At 41.8% G+C, this 23,613-nt stretch overlaps 1 protein-coding gene across 1 annotated transcript; it reads left to right on the top strand.

Annotated features, from left to right (window-relative positions):
- Positions 1-10,903: 10,903 nt before the first annotated feature.
- Positions 10,904-21,834, top strand: DCSTAMP (dendrocyte expressed seven transmembrane protein). Its single transcript, XM_061447892.1, has 4 exons — positions 10,904-10,973; positions 17,548-18,606; positions 20,255-20,575; positions 20,715-21,834. The coding sequence occupies exons 2-4, from the start codon at positions 17,581-17,583 to the stop codon at positions 20,796-20,798; spliced, it is 1,431 nt and encodes a 476-aa protein (XP_061303876.1). The 5' UTR covers positions 10,904-10,973; positions 17,548-17,580; the 3' UTR covers positions 20,799-21,834.
- Positions 21,835-23,613: the final 1,779 nt, after the last annotated feature.

Here is a 23,613-nt window from a genome sequence, read left to right as displayed (position 1 = left end):
AAAAATCAATATCCCACCTTTCAGTTTTCATCACTGTGACCTCACTATTTACTAGTGTTGTAAAATGATTTATAAATGCATATCTAACTTCTCTGTATTTGAGTATCTTCTTCCTTCATACCAGAACTGACATGAACTACAACTTCCACTTGGTAGAATCCATGCTTGTCTCTCTTTGCTTGTTTCCATAAAGAATAATTTAATCTACTCCAGGCAGACAAACTGAATAAACTTAAAAAAAAAAAAAAACAAATAATCCATTACAGAAGCTATAATGGCCTGACATGAATCCTTCCCCATCTCACTTAGTCATCATTCTTATAGCTTTCCCAGCATAGCTGTACTCATAATTGTCTTCTCTCTGTGCTTCTCTGTGCCCTTGGATGTCCTGCAACCTAAGGCTCTGCAGAGGCAGAAACAGGAGCATCATTTTAATGGTGGTGCTGTTTGTGAGTCCCCCTTCTTGTGGAGGCTCCCAAGAGCTGCCTGCAGAGGAGGACTGTCAGAGGGAGGGAGGGTCAAGATTAAGTTTTAGGACCATATATATGCTGGTGGCTCACTTTCTTATTCTACCTTTATCTTTTCTCTCTTCTTCTTACTAAAATGAAGGCATCCCTACCTCTTCCCACAACCATGCAAAAGCATTAAACTGCAGCTTTTTGCCCTAATTAGCGGAGGAACTGCTGGATAACGCATACTCTTAGTTCCTAGTAGTTCAGGATCAAACCTTCATTGGTTTTATACCACTGTGCAGATGAGCTATGCTGTTAAGTGGTTAATGGCTAAAGAGCTGTTAACATTTTTGTAGCTGATATAGACCATAGCTGTCTGGGAAGGTAGCATGTATTGTAAAGTTACAGGACAGACAGGAGCACATAACACTACCCATTAATGTGTAATGAAATTCTAACTATTTCCATAACTTTACAAACTTGTATGTGTTGAGGTTTGTTTTATAATGCTCTGTGGGTTTCATTCTGTGCCTTCCCCATTGTTTTACTAGTTCTTCCTCAAAACACGATTTCTATACTGGTTTTATGCACAAGAACTAACTTTATTGTATCAACCACTTCCTCCCCTTCTTTCTTTTAATTTAAATAAGCCATTCTTTAGCTAAATCATGTGAGAGTAAGAAAACAGGAGACAGAATTCAGTCTTTAGCCAGAAGCAGACAACACAAGGGAAGGATTTGGAAAGAACTGTGTCAAGTATTGTCTTGTGAGCCTTAGGCTGCCTTACTTTTTAATTTTTTAATTTTTTTTTTTTTCAGAAGGAGCTTTCTTATTAGTCACTAACAAAACCCAAACACCCAAGACTGGAAAATAATACCTTATTACAAGTTTCAATCAAGTTAGGAAAGTTATAAACACCTTCAAACTGGGGCATAAAGGTGGAAGTGTCAGACCTACTTTATAGCAACATTGCCAGATGATTTGATAGATCCATTACAAATTCTGCTTACATTATTCTAAGCAAAGATTGTATCCAGGGGCTGTTCCTTGGCAACATTATTTCATTCCTTATCTCATTGATTCTTTTCATAGCATAGAGTGAGGGATTTATTAGCAATGCATCAGATTTCCTGGCAATATATGGTCCAATTGCTGTGCATTTTTCTCTTCTTTCCATATAACCTTCTTCCTTTATCACTTTGGCACTCTGCTGTCTGGGTGCCTTCAATGGAGTATTGCTGATTTCAGTTACCTGGAATAGCATATTTTATGGAAAAAATAGATTGGAAAGTTTGGTATTTTCTTACAGTGTAACTCTCTGAAGGTAAAACCTTATTGTGGTGTATCTTACTTGTTTTTCATTTCCCTAGAGTCATACAAAAGTGTCAGTTCTTATGTCTTGCTATCTTTGGCTTTGGTGAAAAATATAATAGGGCAGTGAGTGAACAATAGGATGAAAACACAAAGGAACAAAAAAGGGGAATGAAAACTAAGTTACCAATGTATGAATAGCTTTGGGTTTACTTTAAGCTGATGAAAGTGATCTGGAACACACTTCTTGAAAATGTGAATATACACCGGTGTCTCCCAACTACACAGGAGCTTGCACAGCATCTTCAGCCTGAGAACTTGCCTTGTTCTCCTCAGCCCATCCCCATCATTATGGCTTAGTAGAGATTACTTCCACTCTCAGATTTCTTGGAATAACTTCTTGTGCAATCTCTAGCTAGTCTAATAGTGTCAAAGTGATACCAATTATTTTAAGGTTTATTTAATACTATACTTTTTCTGAGCAACATGATTTTGAAATGAGTTAAAGTAAAAATATATGAGCAGTTGGGTGAGTGACTCTAAGGAGAGTGGGAAGGCTCAGTCCAAGAACTAATGAGTCCAAAACAAGGTGCATGACTGCGCCAGGGGAAGATCCAGCCCAATAGCATGTGTCCATGAATCTGCCCAACAGTTCAGACTGTGGAGTGAAAGTCAGGAATCCCACAGGCAGCCATGACCCAACAAGCATTTATTTCCAAATAAATTTGTTATTGCAAATAGCAAATAATAAGATCCCTTAACCCAGGATCTCACAGATGCTGCAGCCTCTTTTTCGGTAGAGCTAGTTAAGCAAGTGCAGCTCCTCATTATAAACTCTTTTTGAAATGTTGATTCCATTTGCAATCCCTATTCTCTCTGCAGTTGGAGGTAGCAGCTGTAGCTGGCTGCATAATTTTTGGAAGTGACATCCCCAACATAGAAGAGTTTATAAAACATAAACAAAGTAAAATAACTTAAAACAGTGTAAAGAGGCAATTCCAGTTTTCATTTACAGAAGAAGGATATGACAAAACTGTGCCTTGGGCAGCCACTTCATGATGTCTGTTGGGCACTCAATCAAGACTCCATGGAGAGGTATCAAGATCTCATTTTCATGGGATGAAATGAGGAGTATTTATGTGGCCATTGGTAATGATGATTGTTCAACTGAAAACTCCTTGCTAAAAGTCTAAACTTGGAGACTGTTAGGAAGCTTCCCCAGCTCAACTTACAGGAATAGCCCTTTCTAGCAATCAGGAAGTTAGTGTTTTTACAGTGACTCAAACACTACCTTTATATCATATGAAGATTAGCTTCATCATATGAAGATGAGCTTCAGTACCAGCATCAGATACAAGCTTTACCCAAGCTCAGCTGTATTTGGATTAGGTTTTAAACTGAGTTCTATCAGAAGTGAGTATCTGTAATCTTGATTCTCTGAGAAACATTTACTCATAGATGTTTTGTCACTGGCTCCAGACATACTGCTCATCCGGTGGAGCTCTGCTTGCTGTGAGTAATGATCCACTGTCATTATTTCATTTCCTCAGATATTTAGAAGAAAATGTAATTGTCTTATTTTAATCTAAATTTCTGCTGTAGCAGTAAAACAGAAGCAGTAATTAAGACCATGACTCAAAAACAAGAGCACAAATATTTACAAACACTGATCTTTGTTTCTTTCCTGGCTCTGTGGAAGCCAACCGCAAGGAGGGACTATCTTCCCTAGGCAGAAGCAGGCAGAGCACAATATTGAGTGATTTCAATGTGACAGAGTGCTTACAGCTCTGAACTTGCTTTGTTCTTGCATCACACAGGTATGTCACAAAAGGAAGGAAATTTCAGCATCCTAAAGACAAACCCAAAGAAATATACATCCAATTTGCACATTACAATAGTTGAAGCACAGCATTATCAAAACTGTGTTAATCACAGCATTGTTATCAGTTGAAATACATTAAAGATCTGCCAGAATAATAGGATCTTGAGCAGTGACATTTTAATACTTTTTATGTGCAAGCAGATTTTGCTAGTCATTCTGCACGGATTGAGAAGAAAACTGGGAAAAGAGGTCAGAAATGCACTAATTCTGAAACCATCCTCTCTTTCAGTTCAGACAGAGGGATCTGTACTGCATTGGCAGGCAGAGCAGAAGAAAAAACCAACAGCCATTACTGTGCTGTTGTTCAAATTAGTAAACTCTCAGTTTCTCCCATTTCATGGTGGCCAGTACTAGACAACATCAGCAGGAAAGTCTAGAAACCAGGCAGCCCCAGCAGCCGTTAGCTAGAGAGCATATTCCCCCAACAGAACTCATGCTGCTGTTTGTGAGCTGGTGGCTTCGGCCAACCCATCAGCAGGCCATGAGCAGCAAGATGGACCTTGGTGCCAGAAAATGTGTTTGACAGTTGCACTGACAGAGCAGTTTGTGAGGGTGTGCTGTGAGTGGGTCACTAAAATACTCTGTTTTAAAAGAACTGAAAAAAAATCCCAGTGATAGCAGCACGCCTGAGAGGCATCCCTGGTTGCAGCATATGGGTTGAGAAAGACCAGCTAAGGCTCTTTATCAACATGTTGTATCACTGAAGGGCACTATGGCCTTAGGTAATTGAAACTTCAGGACACTTTTCAGGCTGCAGGACTGATTTTTGCATTGTCTGTATGTACTTTACGGCTTTATTTTGTTCTCTGTAAGAGGCTAGAAGCACTGCCAGTCACTGCCATGGCTTGATTCAAATTGGTGAGTACAGGTAAAGCCCGCCCACAACTCCTTGCTCTTGAAAATGTAAAGGCTGGAAAAATTTACTGCATCCAGATGACCACAAACTACTTTCTTTCTCATATCTAGCCCAAGAAAATGCAAAAATTCCTTCCTCCCCCCCCTGCTTTTTGGGCCCAATTCTTTGTCTAAAAGCTGCTGACCTGGCCAGCATTTGGATTATTATAAATGAACTTTCAGTGCCATAACTGGCTGGAAGAAAAGTCCTGTTGCACACTCCCACTGTTTGTAATGGTGCTGTGTGAGTCTCTTTTCTTCCTGGAGCCCCAAAGGGATTATAAAGTTCTGCAAAATTCCTGTAGGCAAGAGATAAAACCTGTGTCTATAGACTGGTTTATTCCACTGTATAAAAATGACTAGGAGACAGACAGAATACCAGGTGAGGAAAATAGTACCAACTCTAGGCTGGATTCAGAGTTGAAGAAAGTGATTAGCAGTGAACATTTAGTGGTGGTTGAGAAAGACTTAGGTCTCTTCAGAGATCTTTCACAGATCTCATGGGATACAGCACAGGACAGAAGGTCCATGGAGGTTGGTTGATATTCAAAAATCCCTTGGTCCAAGCTCAAGAATTATTCATCCCAATCAAATCAAGCAAAGGCAGCAGGAAGCCAGCATGGATGAGCAAGGAGCTTCTGACAAAACTCAAATGTAAAAAAGAAGCAGATAGGAGGTGGAAGCAGGTCCAGTGGACCCAGGAGGAATAAAGAGACACTATCTGATTGTATAGGGATGGGGGCAGGAAAGCCAAAGCCCAGAGAGAGCTGAATCAGATGAGTCAGCCAAAGGACAGCTGAAAGGGCTTCTACAGGTCTATAAGCCTTAAAAGAAAGACATAGGGAAATGTGGGTCCACTGCTAAGTGCAGTAGGGATCCTGCGACAAAGGGCATGGAAAAGCCCAAAGTATTCAATGTCACCTTCAGCTCTTCCTTTATTAGGAAGACCAGCCTTCAGGAACTTCAGACCATTGAGACTAGGGCAAGTCTGGAGGGAGGAAGTATTACCCTTGGTGGAGGAGAATCAGATCAGGGTATTGGCTTATGTAGTTGTCACTGGCCACTCTCATTTTTGAAAGGTCATGGTGCTTGGGAGAGGTACATAAGGGCTGGAAAGAAGCAACTGTCATTTCCATCTTAAAGAAGGGCAAGGAGGAGGACACAGGGAACTACAGTCTGGTCAGCCTCACCTTGATCCCTGGTAAGGTGATGGAGCAGCTAACCCAGAAAACAATTTGCAGTGTGTCTTCAACATGGATTTACAAACTGGAAGTCATCTTTACCAAACCTGACAGCCTACAATGACTTGGCTTGGTGGATGAGGTGAGAGCAGTGGATGCTGTTTAACTCAACTTCAGAAAGGTTTTCAAAACTGTTTCCCATAATATCCTCATAGACAAGCTGACAAAGCATGGGTTAAGTAAATTGACAGTGAAGTGGACTGAAAACTGCCTGAACTGCTGGGCTCAGGAGTTTTTGATCAGCAATACAAAGTCCAGCTGGACAAAGTTCACTAGTGGTGTGTCCCAAGGGTTGATACTGGGGCAAACACTGTATAACATATTCATTAACAACCTGGAAAAAGTGCACCCTCAGCAAGTTTGTAGATAATACAAAACTGGAAGGAGTGTCTGATGATTGTGCTGCCATTCAGAGTGGTCTCAAAGGCTGAAGAAATGGACCAACAGGAATCTCAATTGCCACAGAATCACAGAATGGTTAAGGTTGGAAAGGACCTCTGGACATTCCCCTGCACACACACTCAAGTAAGGTCACCTAGACCATGTTCAGATGGTCCAGAACCACCATTCTGTGTTTAGGTAAACATACGCTATATGCTGCTACCAAGGCTGAGATGTTGGGCTCAGTGGAAACTTGGTTTGACTTAATATCCACTTGCCCACTCACTTAATATCCACTTGCCCACTCACTTTACAGAATTTTCCCCTATATAATACTAAGAAGGATATGTTCTGCTGAAAATTCATTTCATTTGTCCTGTAATAGAGACTTTCTCCAGTTATAAATGGTGCACTCTATCTAATTATACCCTTACATTATACATAATTTAGATGCTATGAACATTATGATGTGTTCATCTTGCCACCTGACAGCTTTCTGAACTTGTTCAATAGCTGCTTTTGAAACAGCAGGGTATGGCTGGTCTGTGCAGGTGAAACCTGGTCTAATAGTGAGACAGTGTTACATCAGTGTTAGCAGTACATTCTGGAAAACCAGCTGTCTGGAAAATTACATGCAGGGACATTGCAACCAAGAGCAAATAAATAATGTACATGCCAGCACTTCAGTAGCTGCTGATTGGGTGCTACAAAGACAACAAAGGACAGAACTGAGCTTGGAGTGCAGCCATGTATCTCTGAAATCAGAGTCTAAGTGAGAGTCAGTCTTCAATTCAGAATTCCTTAGGTGTAAGTAGCATCCCTGCAGTGGACATAACCCATGGCGTTTTTGAGAAAAGCAATAGATACATTTTATTAAAAAAAAAAAAATAAAAAAAAAAAAGGATCTGCAATTTTAAACGTAAGCAGTAAAAGCATAATTGCAAGTTAGCTCTGTAAGTGGCTGTAAGAGTGTATGGAGATGCTGTTGGAAACTTACCATAGGTGCATAGAAGATTGTGTGCAAGACTCCTCTTACTATTTCTGTTGCTGTTGTCCTTGTAAAGTAGTGTATCAGCCTTTGACTTCCTCTAAAGTAAATCTGTAGTCCTCTTTATCAGATGGCTTGGGTGAAAACTGAATAAAAGGATTAATTGGTTCAATGGATCAATCTAATAATTAGTAGAATCTGTATGACCCATTTCAAGTGTGTGTCCAGAATTTTCTTCTCTCCCAGACACACAAATGTACATACAAACTGCAGTGTCTGCAGAAACCAGTAGTTTATTTTAATTGCCAAAGTTAAAGCAAAACAGGTTTCTTATGTATTTTCCAGAAAGTTCTAAGAAATATGATCTTGTTTTGCTACTGAATCAGAAGTTATTAGAAATCTGTGCTGTGTATTGTGTTCCCATATCACTGTGACAATGAAATCACTCCCAGATTTTCAACTCTTTTCATGTTTGAACACAAATTAGTACTTCTCATCTTTTTTTTTTTTCCTTAGTACCATGAGCAAGAAGCAAATCCATATGGCACATCCAATAAATGAACTTCTAATTTCCTTGTAGGAAAACTATTGTCTTGCAAAAATAAGAGATCGTATGTGTGCTTATCCAAGTTACAAAAGCTGTAGGGTATTTAAGATGCCAACTTCAATCCCTAAGTTACTTTGCAGTCTCTTATGCAGATAACCTCCTGAAAGACAGACCTATTTCACCTTTTCTTTACAACCTCAAAGCTACTAAAGTAATAATATTTTGCTGTGGACTTTTTTTTTATTACTGAGATATAATGCTTAACCTTTTATAGGTGTATAATATTCATTAAACTTACCTAGAGCAAATGCAGAATATGAACATGGCACATGGTACTGTGCCAGCAGAGATCAGAAGCAAGTTTAAATGGATTTGATATCTCAGCCTTCACTGGTAAGGCACCTGGTGAAGAAGAAAATAATTTAGATTGGAAGAAAACGGTTGAAGCCAACTGTTCAATTTCCCATTCAAAGCACATACAGCTAGATAACATGGCTTTGTTGTACTGGGATGTCTTCAGTGGACACAGCATTCCTACTACTACTCCAGGGATTCTACAGGTACACAGCAAATAAAAAACAGACTAGGGAAAATATAGGCCCCCTCAGGAAGCTCTCGGGAGAACTGGCTACACAGGATTTGGAGAAGGCTGAGGTTCTGAATGTCTTCTTTGCCTCGGTCTTCACTGCCAAAGGCTCTGACCAAACCACCCAAGTCTTGGAAGGCAGATGCAGGGACTGTGAGAATGAAGAACTTGGGCCCACTGTAGGAGAGGAACTGGTTCGAGACCATCTTAAAAATCTGAACATGCACAAGTCCATGGGTCCTGATGAGATCCATCAGGACCCATGAGATTCAGCGGGTCCTGAAGGAGCTGCTGAATGAAGTTGCGAAGCAGCTGGCCATCCTATTTGAAAAATCATGGCAGTTAGATGAAGTTCCCAAAGACTGGAAAAAGGGAAATATAACCCACATTTTCAAGAAGAGGAAAATGGATGACCCGGGGAATTACAGACCACTCAGTCTCACCTCTGTGCCTGGCAAAATCTTGGAGCAGATTCTCCTGGAAGGCATGCTAAGGCACATGAAAAACCACAAGGTGCTTGGTGACAGCCAGCATGGCTTCACTAAGGGGAAATCCTGCCTGACCAATTTGGTGGCCTTCTATGATGGGGCTACGGAACTGATGGACAGGGGTAGAGCAGTTGATGTCATCTACCTGGACTTGTGCAAAGCGTTCGACACTGTCCCACACAACATCCTTGTCTCTGAATTGGAAAGACATCAATTTGATGAATGGACCACTCGGTGGATAAAGAACTGGCTGGATGGCTGCACACCAAGAGTTGTGGTCAATGGCTCAATGTCCGGCTGGAGACCAGTAACGAGTGGTGTCCCTCAGGGATCGGCGTTGGGACCCGTCTGGTTCAACATCTTTGTCGCTGACATGGACAGTGGGATTGAGTGCGCCCTCAGCAAGTTTGCCGATGACACCAAGCTGTGTGGTTCGGTTGATACGCTGGAGGGAAGGAATGCCATCCAGAGGGATCTTGACACACTTGTGAGGTGGGCTGATGGCAACCTCATGAAGTTTAACCATGCCAAGTGCAAGGTCCTACACCTGGGTCAGAGCAATCCCAGGCACAGCTACAGGTTGGGCAGAGAAGAGATTCAGAGCAGCCCTGCAGAGAAGGACTTGGGGGTGTTGGTCGATGAGAAAATGAACATGAGCCGGCTTCAGTGTGCGCTCACAGCCCAGAAAACCAACAGTATCCTGGGCTGCATCAAAAGCAGCATGACCAGCAGGTCGAAGGAGGTGATCTTGCCCCCTTACTCTGCTCTTGTGAGACCTCACCTGGAGTATTGTGTGCAGTTCTGGTGTCCTCAACATAAAAAGGACATGGAACTGTTGGAACAAGTCCAGAGAAGGGCCATGAGGATGATCAGGGGACTGGAGCACCTCCTGTATGAAGATAGGCTGAACAGTTGGGGCTGTTCAGCCTGGAGAAGAGAAGGCTGCATGGAGACCTCATAGCAGCCTTCCAGTATCTGAAGGGGGCTTATAGGGATGCTGGGGAGGGACTCTTCATTAGGGACTGTAGTGATAGGACAAGGGGTAATGGGTTAAAACTTAAACAGGGGAAGTTTAGGTTGGATATAAGAAGGAAATTCTTTCCTGTTAGGGTGGTGAGACACTGGAGTGGGTTGTCCAGGGAGGTTGTGAATGCTCCATCCCTGGCAGTGTTCAAGATTAGGTTAGATGAGGCCTTGGGTGATATGATTTAGCGTGAGGTGTCCGTGCCCATGGCAGGGGGGTTGGAACTAGATGATCTTAAGGTCCTTTCCAACCCTAACCATTCTATGATTCTATGATTCTATGATTCTATGATCCTATATGGCCTCACCAGTGCTGAGTCAAGGAGAAGAATGACTTCTGCTGACTTGCGGGCAAAATTCTTGCTAATAATCTCAATATGCTGTCAGCCTTCTTTGCTGTGAGGGCACATTGCTGGACTGTGTTCACATAGTTTTCTTCAAAGACACAAAGCTTCTTCGGCAATGCACTTCCCATCCAGTCAGCTCCAGCCTGTACTGGTGCCTGGAGTTATTCCTCCCCATGGGCAGGACTTTCCATTCTCCTCTGGTGAACTTCATGAGATTCTTCTCAATCCTTTTCTCCAGCCTATCAAAATTCTTCTGTATGGCAGTTCTACCCTCCTATATATGAATTATCTTTATTAACCAAGGTCTTATATATAATTTGAATGTGTTCATTGGACATTTAATGAGGGTACAATTCCAAGGACCATATTCTAACAGGCTCTTACAGAAATATCTGAATAGATCTCATTAGAAACATTTGTAGGGTAAAAAAGATTCAAGGTTCAGACTTACTTAGGCACTGAATTGCTGCTTGTTTCAACAGGAAGCACCCAAATAGCTTAGGTGTTCTAGAGGTAAGGCATTACTCAATGTAAAATTAAGTCTTTGAAATTCCAGCCCAGAACTCATTTGCTGATATCTATTACTCTGGCAGAAAAAAAGGTGGAAAGTGGCATTTGCAAATTATATACTATTTTTGTCGTGTGCATAAGTTACTTCCCCATGAATCTTTGTCAAAACCAGGATAATTTCAAAATTGTAGTGTGCCTGACTCATTGAGGGAGGGGATGGGAAAGTCATATGAAAATTTTTACCAGTACTCATCTTGGTTCCTCACCAAAATCAAGAAGCACACACACTGTGAAGATCCTTCTTGCACTTTACAGGAGGGTCTGTAAGTAATGCTTATGGTTATTATAAAGGAACTGCAGATAGTAGTCATGGACTGTGTTAGCTGTTCTAAGGTAGAACAACTTGCTTTGAGTTAATTGTTAAGTTAATTGCATCTTACTGATTGGAAGGTCTGTGAAACAACTTAGTCCTAAGCTGCCCCAAAACTATGTCTGGTGATACTATATGTTGGAGAAGGCTGACTAGTAACCTCTCATCTTTCCTTCCATCCCTCATACTGGATTTTTTTGTGTTTTGTAGAGTTGTTTTTGTCAATCAGCAAACTACCGTTTGGGCTTCCCAAACTGTGCTTCCATTCCTGCCTGCACTTTAAAGGAAGAATCTGTCTGTGGGTTTGCTGTACCAGAACTTCCAAAAGTAACATGGCCCACAGTGTTATATGTCCATTTTCTATGGTTTCCCACAACACATTTTCTGTGTCCTGTTCAGAGTGTTCAGCTCTGTCAAATATCTGTGCTTGCAATACAGAAACGTAGGGAGATGTTCATCTCACCTGGCTTTGGATAACTCTGAGTAATTCAGACTGTTTTGATAGTCAAGATAGAGAAAAAGCTGTCATAAAATGCAATCCATCTCATGTAAAGGTGGACTTCTAAACCAGGTCTGAAGTAGGGCTCTGGGTAATATCCCTTTTCTCCTCCCTGACAGAAAGACAGATAGCTCAGATGTGGACACAACAGAATCACAGAACAACAGAATCACAGAATGGTTTGAGTTCAAAGGGACATTTAAAGATCATCTAGTCCAACACCCAATGCTATTGATATTAGATGACATTTAAACAATTTGTGGCATCCTAAAGACTTCATAATATCTTGCAGTGTTCAGAGTTTTCCTGTGCCATGTATTTCAAATACATGAAGAAAAAGAGATGTTGAGCAGTTGTTATTTTTGTTTGGTTTGCATGTGTATAAATTGCTGTTTTATTTGCATTGCTATGTTGTTGAGCATTTCAAGCTTCTATGTGCACATATTTGATTAGATATTTCAGTCCTTGCCTGCGTTTGTTGTGTTTAGTGCCACTTACTCTCCTTCTCCCTGCAGTTAAAAGCAAACAATGTGAACATAAGAAATGAGAGGAGTCTCAACGAAACCCTGGGGATAGTTCAAATAACATTGCTGGATTTTTGATTGAGCTTTTATTTCTTTGCTGAACGCCCTGCATTGACCAAAGGAAATAATGTGAGACTCCCTCCTGTATTTTTCTTCTTACTAAACCATAATTCAGTGTTTTTTTTTCTTATGGTATCCAAAAAAGGGAAGTCATTCTCTTACATTTCAATGTAACTGATTCAGGCTAGGAGAGAAGGCTGCTGAAACAGCCAAAAAAGGAAACACTTCGTTTTGTGTTCTTATTGTGTGCTTTCTCTTCCTTAATTCCAGCATTTATGAGGCAAAGATCACTGTGTAGCTGAAGCTTTAGCATCAATAGAATATAAGTTTCCCATTTAACCTAATGTCTCTCTTAGACTTTATTTTATTACATTAATTTCAGTACATCACAAGCCTTAAGGAAGTATGGCCCAAACTCCTTGCTGGAGAGGCTCCTTTTCAGAGTTTGTTCTTCTAATTACTTCTGCCAGCATGACATATGGTAGATGAATATCAAATTTCCAGATATGAGTAAGTATTTCCTAGAGAGAGAAAATAAGGCACAGAAAGGTTCTCTTTAGACTCTACAGAAAAATCAGGTTCAAAGGCAGAGCTGAAAGCGCAAGAGTTTCCAGCTCCCCTCTGTGGCATACATCACAAGAAACTCTGGTGGAAAGAAATTTGCACTTAAGAGCAAGAAACTGCTTTCCAAGAATAATTCTTTCCTTATGCTACATAAATAACGGTAGCAGCCCCCACATTACTTAATGCTACAGGACAGAAGAAAAAATACTTTGCTTCAGACTGCAACAGAAATGAAGGTTTTATTCTTGTTCTTTATTCAGCCTCCTGTTAAAATTCATACCTGCACCTAACAGCTTCAGGAGAGCTTCTGTGATTTATGTTTTCAACAGGAGTCATTCCAGAAAGCGCTCAAGGTTTACTATTTCTTTAAGCATTGAATTAGCCTTTTTATTCGGGCCAAAGATTTATTTCTACCTCTGAGCCAGAGTGTTATTTTCTCTTCCCAAGCATTCACAGCTGTTTAAGTGCCTGCTGATAGAAGAATTTTCAACCTCCACATATTTTAGGGTTACAGTTTTCATCCTTTGCGTAGTTCTCCTATGCTAAGTATCTACGACTGCTGCTGATGTCTTATGACAGGAAATGGAGGTGTCAGACAAGCTACAGAGATACATGCTGTGAGTCTGATGCTGACCCCAGCAGTGGCTGAGCTCTGAGATGAGCTCCCTAGGGGATGGGAACGCTCCCTTTCCCAACACCCATGCCACATGAGCACCCATGCCACAGGATCCAAAACCCAGTGGACTTTTATGATGTCTTTTCTGCCTTAGAATTTTAGGTTCATGTAGGTTAGGGGCAAACCTGTGATATATATGTTGAGTGTTGCAGTAATCAAATGTGACAGTATTGAATCTGCCCAGTAAAAGAGACTCCCTGATTATTTTCAAGTTCTGTCTATATTTTGCAAGTCTCCAGCCTCCTGGTCCACAAGCATGGCTTTTGTTAATTCTAGGACTTTGTTCTTGACTCTTTTTCCAGTTCTTAGATACAGTCATGCCAAACTCCTCATCACATATTGCAGCCATTTACTGAATGCTTATAAACATTAACAGGAAGACACCATAACCACACAGAGAATCATAGAATCATAGGATAGTTAGGGTTCGAAAGGACCTTAAGATCAGCTAGCTCCAACCCCCCTGCTATGGGGAGGGACACCTCACACTAAACCATGTCACCCAAGGCTTTGTCCAGCCTGGCCTTGAACACCACCAGGGATGGAGCATTCACAACCTGCCTGGGCAACCCATTCCAGTGCCTCACCACTCTCACAGCAAAGAACTTCTGCCTTATATCCAATCTAAATTTCCCCTGGCATTCCTTCCCTCCAGGGTATCAACCGAACCACACAGCTTGGTGTCATCGGCAAACTTGCTGAGGGTGCACTCAATCCCACTGTCCATGTCAGCGACAAAGATGTTGAACAAGACCGGTCCCAACACCGATCCCTGAGGGACACCACTCGTTACTGGTCTCCAGCCGGACATTGAGCCATTGACCACAACTCTTGGTGTGCAGCCATCCAGCCAGTTCTTTATCCACCGAGTGGTCCATCCATCAAATTGATGTCTTTCCAATTCAGAGACAAGGATGTCACGTGGGACAGTGTCGAACGCTTTGCACAAGTCCAGGTAGATGACACCAACAGCTCTACCCCTGTCCATCCGTTCCGTAGCCCCATCATAGAAGGCCACCAAATTGGTCAGGCAGGATTTCCCCTTAGTGAAGCCATGCTGGCTGTCACCAAGCACCTTGTTGATTTTCATGTGCCTTAGCATGCCATCCAGGAGAATCTGCTCCAAGATTTTGCCAGGCACAGAGGTGAGACTGACTGGTCTGTAGTTCCCTGGGTCATCCATTTTCCCCTTCTTGAAAATGGGGGTTATATTTCCCTTTTTCCAGTCTTTGGGAACTTCATCTAACTGCCATGATTTTTCAAATAGGATGGACAGTGGCTTAGCAGCTTCATTTGCCAGCTCCTTCAGGACCCATGGATGGATTTCATCAGGTTCCATGGATTTGTGTGTGTTCAGGTTTTTAAGATGGTCTCGAACCAGATCCTCTCCTACAGTGGGCCCAAGGTCTTCATTCTCACAGTCCCTGCAGCTGCCTTCCAAGACTTGGGTGGTGTGGTCAGAGCCTTTGGCAGTGAAGACTGAGGCAAAGAAGTCATTCAGAACCTCAGCCTTCTCCAAATCCATGGTAGCCAGTTCTCTTCTTCAGGGGAGGGCCCACCTTGTCCCTAGTCTGTCTCATATTTGCAATGTAACTATAGAATCCCTTCCTGTTATCCTTAACATCCCTAGCCAAGTTTAATTCTAACTGGGCCTCAGCTTTCCTAACCTGGTCCCTACCTTCCCAGACAACATCCCTGTACTTTTCCCAGGCCACTTGTCCTTGCTTCCACCTTTTATAAGCCTCTTTTTTCCTTTGAATTTTCCTCAGCAGCTCCTTATCCATCCAAGGAGGTCTCCTGGCCCTCCTGCTGCACTTCCTTTTAGTTGGGATGCAGCACTCCTGAGCTTGTAGCAGGTGACCCTTGAATATAAACCAAGACTCTTGGGCCCCCCTGCTCTCTAGGGCTGTATCCCATGGAACCTTCCTAAGCAGGTTCCTGAAGAGGCCAAAGTCTGCTCTTTTGAAGTCCAGGGCAGTGAGCTTGCTGCACGCTCTTCTCACTGTTCTGACAGTCACGACCATCTCGTGATCGTTGCAACCAAGGCTGCCCTGGAGCGTTGCATTTCCAACCAGCCCTTCCCTCTTGGTGAGCACGAGGTCAAGCATGGCACCTCTCCTTATCGGCTCCTCTATTACTTGCAGAAGGAAGTTGTCTTCTACACAATCGAGGAACCTCCTGGATTGCTTGTGCCGGGCCGTACCGTCCTTCCAACAAATATCAGGGTGGTATATACATACAAACACACAAAACCATGTAGAAACTCTGCTTAAGAATAGCTGTAAAATGAGTGCGGTAAAAGAAAACTCAAAATGTGCTATTTTCTCAGATGAATGGGTTTGCATAATATTACAGTAATGGTAGCTTTTTTTGCATTTTCTTTTTTTATGGCTTCTTAAATGAAGAACAGAACTTCAAATCTATTTACTGTACAGGGCAATTTTTCTTAGATCTACAAATAAGACAAAAGGCATGTACTGTTTGATCTAGCAAGTTTAGGATTCACTGCCAGGGTTTGCTGGCTGTTAGGTCTAGTTCGACTTGACTCCAGGAGTATGAACATCTCCTTTTTAACTAAGCTTCCTAAAAATGCCTCGTTAATATCTAACTTGGTAGGAAGAGGGCAAAGCACCATCCATGAAAGCAGAGAGCAAGTCTCATGGCAAAGCTGGAGCCTGGTGGCTTGTGTGCTACCTCTGCTTCCCATTTCACTTGCACTGCTTTGCCAAACACATGGTGACTTCTACACACTTTGGGGACATTAATTAGCTAATTTTGCTCTGTGAAAGAGCTTCTAATTGATGTTATACTCAGTTTACAGCTGAATTCACTGAGGCCCTGAAGGAAGGCAATTTCTTCAGCCTGCCCAAGCAGAGTTATAGTGCTAAAGATGGAGCCTACCCTGAGAGCTGCTGACCTCCATTAATCCCTACTGAAGCAGTTAAGCACCAAAAAACTCAGCATCTTTCAGAATAGTCCTCAGCACTAGAAAGGATCAGACTCAAATGAGGCCAAGGAAAAACAGCACAGCAAGCACAGCAGTCCAAGAAGGTCCCAGCTGGGGTCAGAAGCCTGCTTCAATCACCCTCAGCTTCTGTTGCATGCAAAGCCAATAATGACATAACTATTAACTAATTACAGTGACAGGAAGGAGAAAGTGGTACAATGAATGCTAGCAGAATTCACAATGTCAAATGCCAGTATACAAAATAATAGTTTAGTTCCTGACTACCTGCTGTGTTTAAGCTAAACAAAAGACAAAGTAGTATCTTCAGGATGTATTTGTGAAGAAAACTGTTCCCTATGTAAGAAAAAATTGCAACAGTTTATTTTATTTAATTAGCATTTCATTTGCTCTGAGGGTAATATGCATATATATTGATCTTGCATCTTTGGACAAATTGCGCTATATTATGTTGTAAAAGAAGAAGGAAAGATAGCGAGAGCTGGGCTGTCTCCCATCAAACTGAATTGAATCTCACAGAAATACCTTGTAACTTGTAGAACGGACACGGTGGTAGGCAAGAGAGATTGTGGCAAGTACAAGCAATCAGGGTTGAAAGTGTATATGAACCAATTTGTAGCTGCGTTATCCCAGGAGAGACACAAAGAAGGACTGATGGCTTTGAAACATACTTCCTTCCCTCTGTACTGACCCACCTCCAGCTGAAAAAGATCTTCATTCCTCCATCCCTGGGAAGTGTGCACAGGCTGTCCGCCCGTTCCTCCCTTCCTGGCAGCTACTCTGGCTGCTCCCTGTCTGTCAAACTGTGCTCCCCTGCATCAGGGTACTAATGGGAAGTACTCATGCTCCCCTCTTCCCCTTCTCAGTGCCCATGTAAGGCAAAGCTAGCACCTGCATGGAAGCACTGGATGCTACCAGAGGCTTGTGTCCCTCTTGTGCATATACACACAAATATATGTACATAGGAACCACTGTGTCTATATAGCAAAGGAGAAATCAAAGTTTACAGAAAGAAAAAAGGCAAAAATACTTGAAAAAAAAAGAAGCTAGAATGCCTTTTATAGCCATCTCTTCCATGTTTATATATGTGATACTAGGGACAAGGATTTGGGTCTCACACAGGCGGGTCAGCCACAGTGTGAGTCAGACCTTTTGCAATGTGAAGTACTGCTAAAAGCACATCACTGTCAGAAGCGTGATCCTGTAACTAACAGTATTTTTGTTTTTCTTTCCTTTTAGTTTGAGCCCTCACAATGTCAGCATCAGAAGAAAATGCAAACATTTGTCTCAATAGCCCAGAAAGCATGGGGAATTTTTATATCCGAAAGGAAACCTGGCTGGAAGTACCTGATTCAGCTTTTTGCAGTTTGCTCTGCAGTTGGCTTTGTCTCAAGCTTTCTATTGTTCCTTGGCATGCGCTTTTCCCTGGCACACAGTCCTTTGGGTCCCTTACTGATAGCTGGATTCATCTGGATTTTGCTTTCTATCGTGCTCTCGTGTTTCAAGCACCTGCGCTGCTTTAGTGTCCTGTTCCTTCTTTCTTGCGGACTGCGAAATGGTAGGAATGCACTTATTACGGCTGGCACAGGTGTCATGGTGGCTGGCAACATCCAAAATATATTTCACAACCTAAAGGTTCTGGCAGACAGTATAACCTGTCATTTAGAGTATGAACAATTTACCTTGATAAAATATTATGTTGAGGCAGTAAAATGGATTTATGAGATGACCAAGCTTTCCTCTGATCTATTTAAACATATAGTGTTTCTAAGGCATGAATTCACAACATCTTATTCAATTTCAGATGATGCATTAAAACAAGAGCTAAATGACACAAAGCAAGAAATCGAGAGAGTTGCTAACGAGGTATCTTTTATGCTGACTATACTGCCCTATATAGGCCAGAAAATACTGCCTATAGTGGGGATTTTTCTAGCTTCTTTTGGAACCAGCCTCTTTATCAAAAAATTTGTGGGCTCTCACAGTGCCAAATATAAGAATACTTACATCACAAAAGAGTTCATTATATTTGATGAGCGCCAAAAGCAACAGCAAAGACCCTGTCTTCTGCCACTTAACAAAAAAGAAAGAAGAGATTATGTAATAATCCCATCTTTCTGCCTCACAAGGAAGGACAGAAAAAACATGCAGCACTTTTTCTTTCCTGTAGTTATTCATCTTTGCATCTGGCTTCTGTTTGCTGCAGTAGATTATTTGTTTTATTGGTTAATTGTTTCTGTGAGTAAACACCTCCAAGAAATACCAGATACAGAGATTCAGCTCAGCCTCTTTCAGCGAGTAAGTACTTATCAGTACTTTCTTAGTTTATTATTTTTTATTATTATCCTAGTATATTTCTTAGCTTAAAGTTGAAAAAGTTCTCTTCATCTTCAGCATCTGCTTGAGCAGACGCACAACCATCAATTCTTTCCTAGCATTATCATTTGTTTGTTTCAAAAAGGACCACTACCTTTACACATATGCGTGCTGGATGGAAACAGTTCTCTGCACTTTCCGAAGTGTCATTATATTTCTAGAGAATGGTAAATATAGGAAGAAGGACTTTCATTACTCTATTTACACTCTTCTGGAGAAGACCAGAAGCTTAAAACTGGAAACTCACAATGCTGACATGTGTGAATTGCCACTTTTATAGTCAAATGTCACTATGACACTGATGTAAGAGATGTCTACCTTTTTATAGCTCAGTAGTATGAGGAGCTCATCATTTAAATAAGCTTGGATACATACACATGAAATAACACACTGCTGAAATTACAAGGTTCTTCTAGCAGGAGCAGTAGCAGCATGGAGAACCGTGGAGGCCATCTACACCAAGCTCATGCTAAAAACAAGGTCAACTTCAGAGGTGGATCAGATTGCGCAGGGTCTAGTCTGAATGCTTCTAAAGCTGGAGATTTCACCACTGGAGTGTAGGACCCATGTGATGCCGTGAAATGCACCAGAAAGCTGCCCAGTTTGACAGCTTGCATGATCAGGCTTAAAACAGTTCTCAAAAGCATATAACCATTCGATACTTTCAAGATAATAAGATTTCAAAGGGATGCATGATTTTTAGTACTATACGATATATTCTTCTATCAATTTTTTTTATTCCACTTTTCTATTACTTCCTCTTAGAGCTCATAATAATGACAATTCATTTCCTCTTATTCCCATTCCCCAAACATTCATCTAGCCAAAAGCAATTACACAGAGTAAGATAATTAAAGTGAGCACTGCAATAAGTGCATTGCTTGAAATTACAAGGAAACAAAAGAGGACATACAACCTTTGGCAGAGACATTCCCATTATCATTTTTCCATATGTGACATATTGAAGCTTTGAGATGGCATCTTCAGCCAGACCACATTTTCTATGACATGCTGCTGAGCCGCTACAGGTTCATCTTAGACAGTGTATGGCAGACTGGTGGTCCCTGTGTGTCACAGGATGTTCATCTGGTGGGGACTGAACCATGAAGGGGAAGGGAGGTGTAGTACACAGCGCCCTTGAAGAATGGCAGCACTTCAGACAAAAGTGAACTACTAACAAAATTAGCTGAAAATCAAGCTGCTGATCAAATTCTGTCATACACACTGCTCTGCTGTTTTACTCTGAGGAAAGGACCCTCAAAAGAGGATCTGAGCAGATTATTGGGAATATATTAAACCATGATAGCCAGATTAGTTAAATACTTACCTATCAGAGACACTGAGAAGGTAAGTTCCAAACTGTGGGACAGTGTCCCAAGAGAAATGGTGTAAATGCAGTCTGAAATAATTAGAAATAACCAATAAATGCATTGTTATGAGCATAGAAAATATATTGACACTGGATTGACTAGATGATTTATGGTCCTTGTAAACCTGAATGCCCAATGGGAGAAATATTAAGAAAGGAAGGAATCAGTACTATAATAAACTCTCCCTTTTTCTTGTGCAGAGGAATGAGAACAGCTTTATCTTTGATATGAGGGAGCATATTGCAAAGACTGATCCTTTCAAGATCTCTTTGTTTAAGCATGACTGCCTCCCTCAGCCAGAGCTTGCACTCTCCACAACATGGATCCAGCTTGGAGTCATCACCTTCTTCTTAATCATTTTTGGGTTATTCTCTGGCTTCCTGACCCAACTTAAAATACTCGTGTTGACTTCATTTTATCCTGACACAGAGATGAAACGGATACATTACTTGCATGCAAAATTACTGAAGAAAAGAGCAAAGCTACAAGAGAAAACTGGGAAGAACACGTTTGCTAAAATGGTGAGCCATCGACTCCAAGGGAAAAAATAATCTCCCACTGTCAGGGTGGTAGCTATACTAACTATAGAGGATGTAAGTGCTTGGGTGATCTGTAACTCAGTAACACTATGATCATAGTATCATATTTATGTCTTTTCAGGTCAACTTTTGGTTTCCAATACTGAAGGCAAGAGAATCAGTGAGGAAGAAAGAAAGGAGTATGTCGAGGGACAGCAGGGTGTAGAAGAGACAAGTGAATCTTTGGCTAAGGCAGAGATGCTCTAGCTCCACAGGAACCTGTGTTTTGCACACAGAATGGCACAGCTTATTTGTCATCTTCATGTTTGCCAGACACTGAAGATAGAAGATGCATCAGAGGTTGCTCATTGGCTTCTGGGCTGGCCAAGAACCTAACTATACGGCTTAGAATTTTCTAGACTTTTCTATTTTTCAACCTTCAACTGCCCCAAACCCTTCAGCCTGGTTCTTCACCATCTCTAGCTCCATATACCTGCTCCTGACTCTGCAGCAGTCTCTTCTGCAGGGTGAATGCTCTATTTGCGCTGTCAATCTTTCAGCTCAGCTGAACTCTCCCTCACACTTTGGCTTCCCTACTTACTTTTGGTTATGCATCTCTCAGAAGTTTCTAATCCTAGTCTCCCACATGGAATTCCTCACTTGGTTTTAGTCTCCCCCTTTCACGTATCCATAGACTAGTTGCAGTTGCAATTGCTAGTGCAAATTGTCCTGTATCTTTGATGATCACAGGAGAGACAATGAAGCATGTACAGAAGTGACAGTGCTCACAAGAGCTAGAATACATAGGAATCAGGTGCTGTTGGTGCAAACAAGCTGGTTTTTGAGGTGTAGGCATATGCAAGCAGAAATTAACAATGCTTTGAATCTTGCAGTCCAAAGGAGCTTGCAGAAGTGGCAAAAATGGGCTTAATTATGTTGATAAAGCCACCACTGACTTCACTGAAACAAAACTGAGCCAATACTGAGTACTTCAGCTATTTAATGTTGGTGCTGTGACCTTCATATGACACAAGAACAAACGCTAAAAGAATAAAGACATAGCTTTTCTGATGGCTTGACTGATGTGGCACCACCAGAGATATTATGTAGAGCTAAAAATCCACCACAGGTAGTGTACTCTTGATTTTCAGCCACAGCCAACTTCTTCAAGTTGCATAATAGCAAATTCTGCTCTAATGCCTGCATGGTCCCAGGACAGTCATTGATCTATGTCTCTGTTATCCGAATGAATAAAGACTTATTTAAAGCTTTCCACTAGCAAGTGTCAGAAGTTATTTTCCACCTGAAACACAAAAACACAAAGTTGTTTTTTTTTTGATCTTCCAAATGAATCATAAAATCACAGAACAGTTAGGGTTGGAAAGGACCTTAAGGAAGCATCACTCTTCCATGGGCACAGGGGGGTCAGATTGCCAACGTGCCAACAATTTGTCTCTAGAAAATGAGGCGCTCCATTAAAGCTATGGATTTTTGACAGTTGTGCTGAATGTTCTCTGATGGCCTGACTATATCCTGTCTGCTAAAGTGAGTCAGCCCTGGACAGTAGCAGAATTTCATTTATATCCCAAGTACTACTGTCAAGGCCCAGTAGCAAGCAGCACCCTGTTGAAAAAGAAGAAAAATGAAGCTTGCTTTAGATTTGCTTTCACAGACCAGACTAGCTATCCAGGTACTATTGACAAAGGGATATATATATTCATTCACTCTTGTTATCATTGCAGATGTAAGGGGAAGAGTTAAATGTCAGCAATAGTTGAGCATTTATGGATGAGTTCGGACAAGTTCATTGCTGGTCGGAGCTGGCTGTGCTCCTTTCAGTTCCAGAGGACAGGCTGCTGAGAGGCCCTGATCTCCTACTGCTTACAACACGAGAGGTGTGGGCAGCTCTGGCTGATGGCACTACCACAAAATGCTATTCACTTCACTTGGCATCAGGAGGTGATATTTGCTTTGGAGTTTCTTGACTTTCTTGTTTGATGGTGTGTTGCAACCTAGCATACTTTTTCTCTCAGTTTTTCTGCAAGAAGCAAGTGAAAGCTTTGCAGCATATGGGAATGGTTCATCAAAATGCCTCAGACAGGGATGAATGGCTGGGAGAGATGCCTAAATCTGTTAAGATTTTGAGTTCCAGAGTACACTCTTAGAACAATGCCATGTCTATACTTTGCATTTACATATGAAAATTAAGCCTAGTGGGAATGACTGATTATGAAAAAGAGTAGTCTTTGGTAGCAGTAGCAGTTATTTTTCTCCTTGGTAGCTGGTGCGGTGCAGTGTTTTGACTTTCAGCTCGGGAACAGAGCTGATAACAATGATGTTTTGGTTTGGCCAAGGACTTTGTGAGCCTCATGCTCTGCCAGGGAGGAGGGGCAGCCGGGAGGAAGCAGAGACAGGACACCTGACCCAAACTGACCAAAGAGGTATTCCATACCACAGCACGTCATGCCCAGGAGGTAACTGGGAGTTAGCCGGAAGGGCTGGGAGACTGCGGGGTTGGAGGAGGTATTGGTGGGTGCTTGGTCTGGTGGGGTGGGGCAAGTTATCAGTTGGCTGGTGGTGAGGTGATGTATTCTCTTCCCTTGTTATTTCCTTTATCATTATTATTATTGGTAGTAGCAGCGGTGATTTGTGTTATACCTTAGTTACTAAACTGTTTTTATTCCAACCCGTGGGAGTTGCATTCTTTTTGATTCTCCTCTCCATCCCTCCAGGAGTAGGGGGAGGGAAAGAAGGGGGGGAGTGAGTGAACGAGTTGCCTGACTGGGTTTAAACCACGACAGGTAGGTGAGACTTTGCATGTTTTACAGAGCAGTGCTGTACCTGAATGCTGGGGCTCCCACCACTAACCAAAAGGGCAGCTTACTGAGCATTGCTTGGCTTGCCCCTCAAACTGGCAAGAGTTATGGCAGTGATAAAAGGCAATCCTTGAGAAACTAACTGTAATTCTGTATGAAATGTTCATCTCTGGTAAACATTTTACCTAGATGTTTGGCCTTGCTATCAGTGACAAAGGTACTTCT

Source organism: Pezoporus flaviventris, unplaced genomic scaffold (assembly GCF_033815535.1).
Source record: "Pezoporus flaviventris isolate CSIRO_AGI_PZ_B2104156 unplaced genomic scaffold, CSIRO_AGI_Pfla_v1 ptg000007l, whole genome shotgun sequence".
Taxonomy (NCBI): Eukaryota; Metazoa; Chordata; class Aves; order Psittaciformes; family Psittacidae; genus Pezoporus; species Pezoporus flaviventris.
The sequence above is the reverse complement of the archived record's forward strand: the minus strand, read 5'-3'. Positions and strand labels throughout refer to the sequence as shown.

Bases quoted from the DNA above. Each gene is read 5' to 3' on its own strand.
- DCSTAMP (XM_061447892.1), top strand. From the start codon at position 17,581: ATGCAAACATTTGTCTCAATAGCCCAGAAAGCATGGGGAATTTTTATA. The intron at 18,607-20,254 runs GTAAGTACTTAT...TTTCTTGTGCAG, and splicing joins AGCTCAGCCTCTTTCAGCGA to AGGAATGAGAACAGCTTTAT. The intron at 20,576-20,714 runs GTGAGCCATCGA...ATGTCTTTTCAG, and splicing joins AGAACACGTTTGCTAAAATG to GTCAACTTTTGGTTTCCAAT.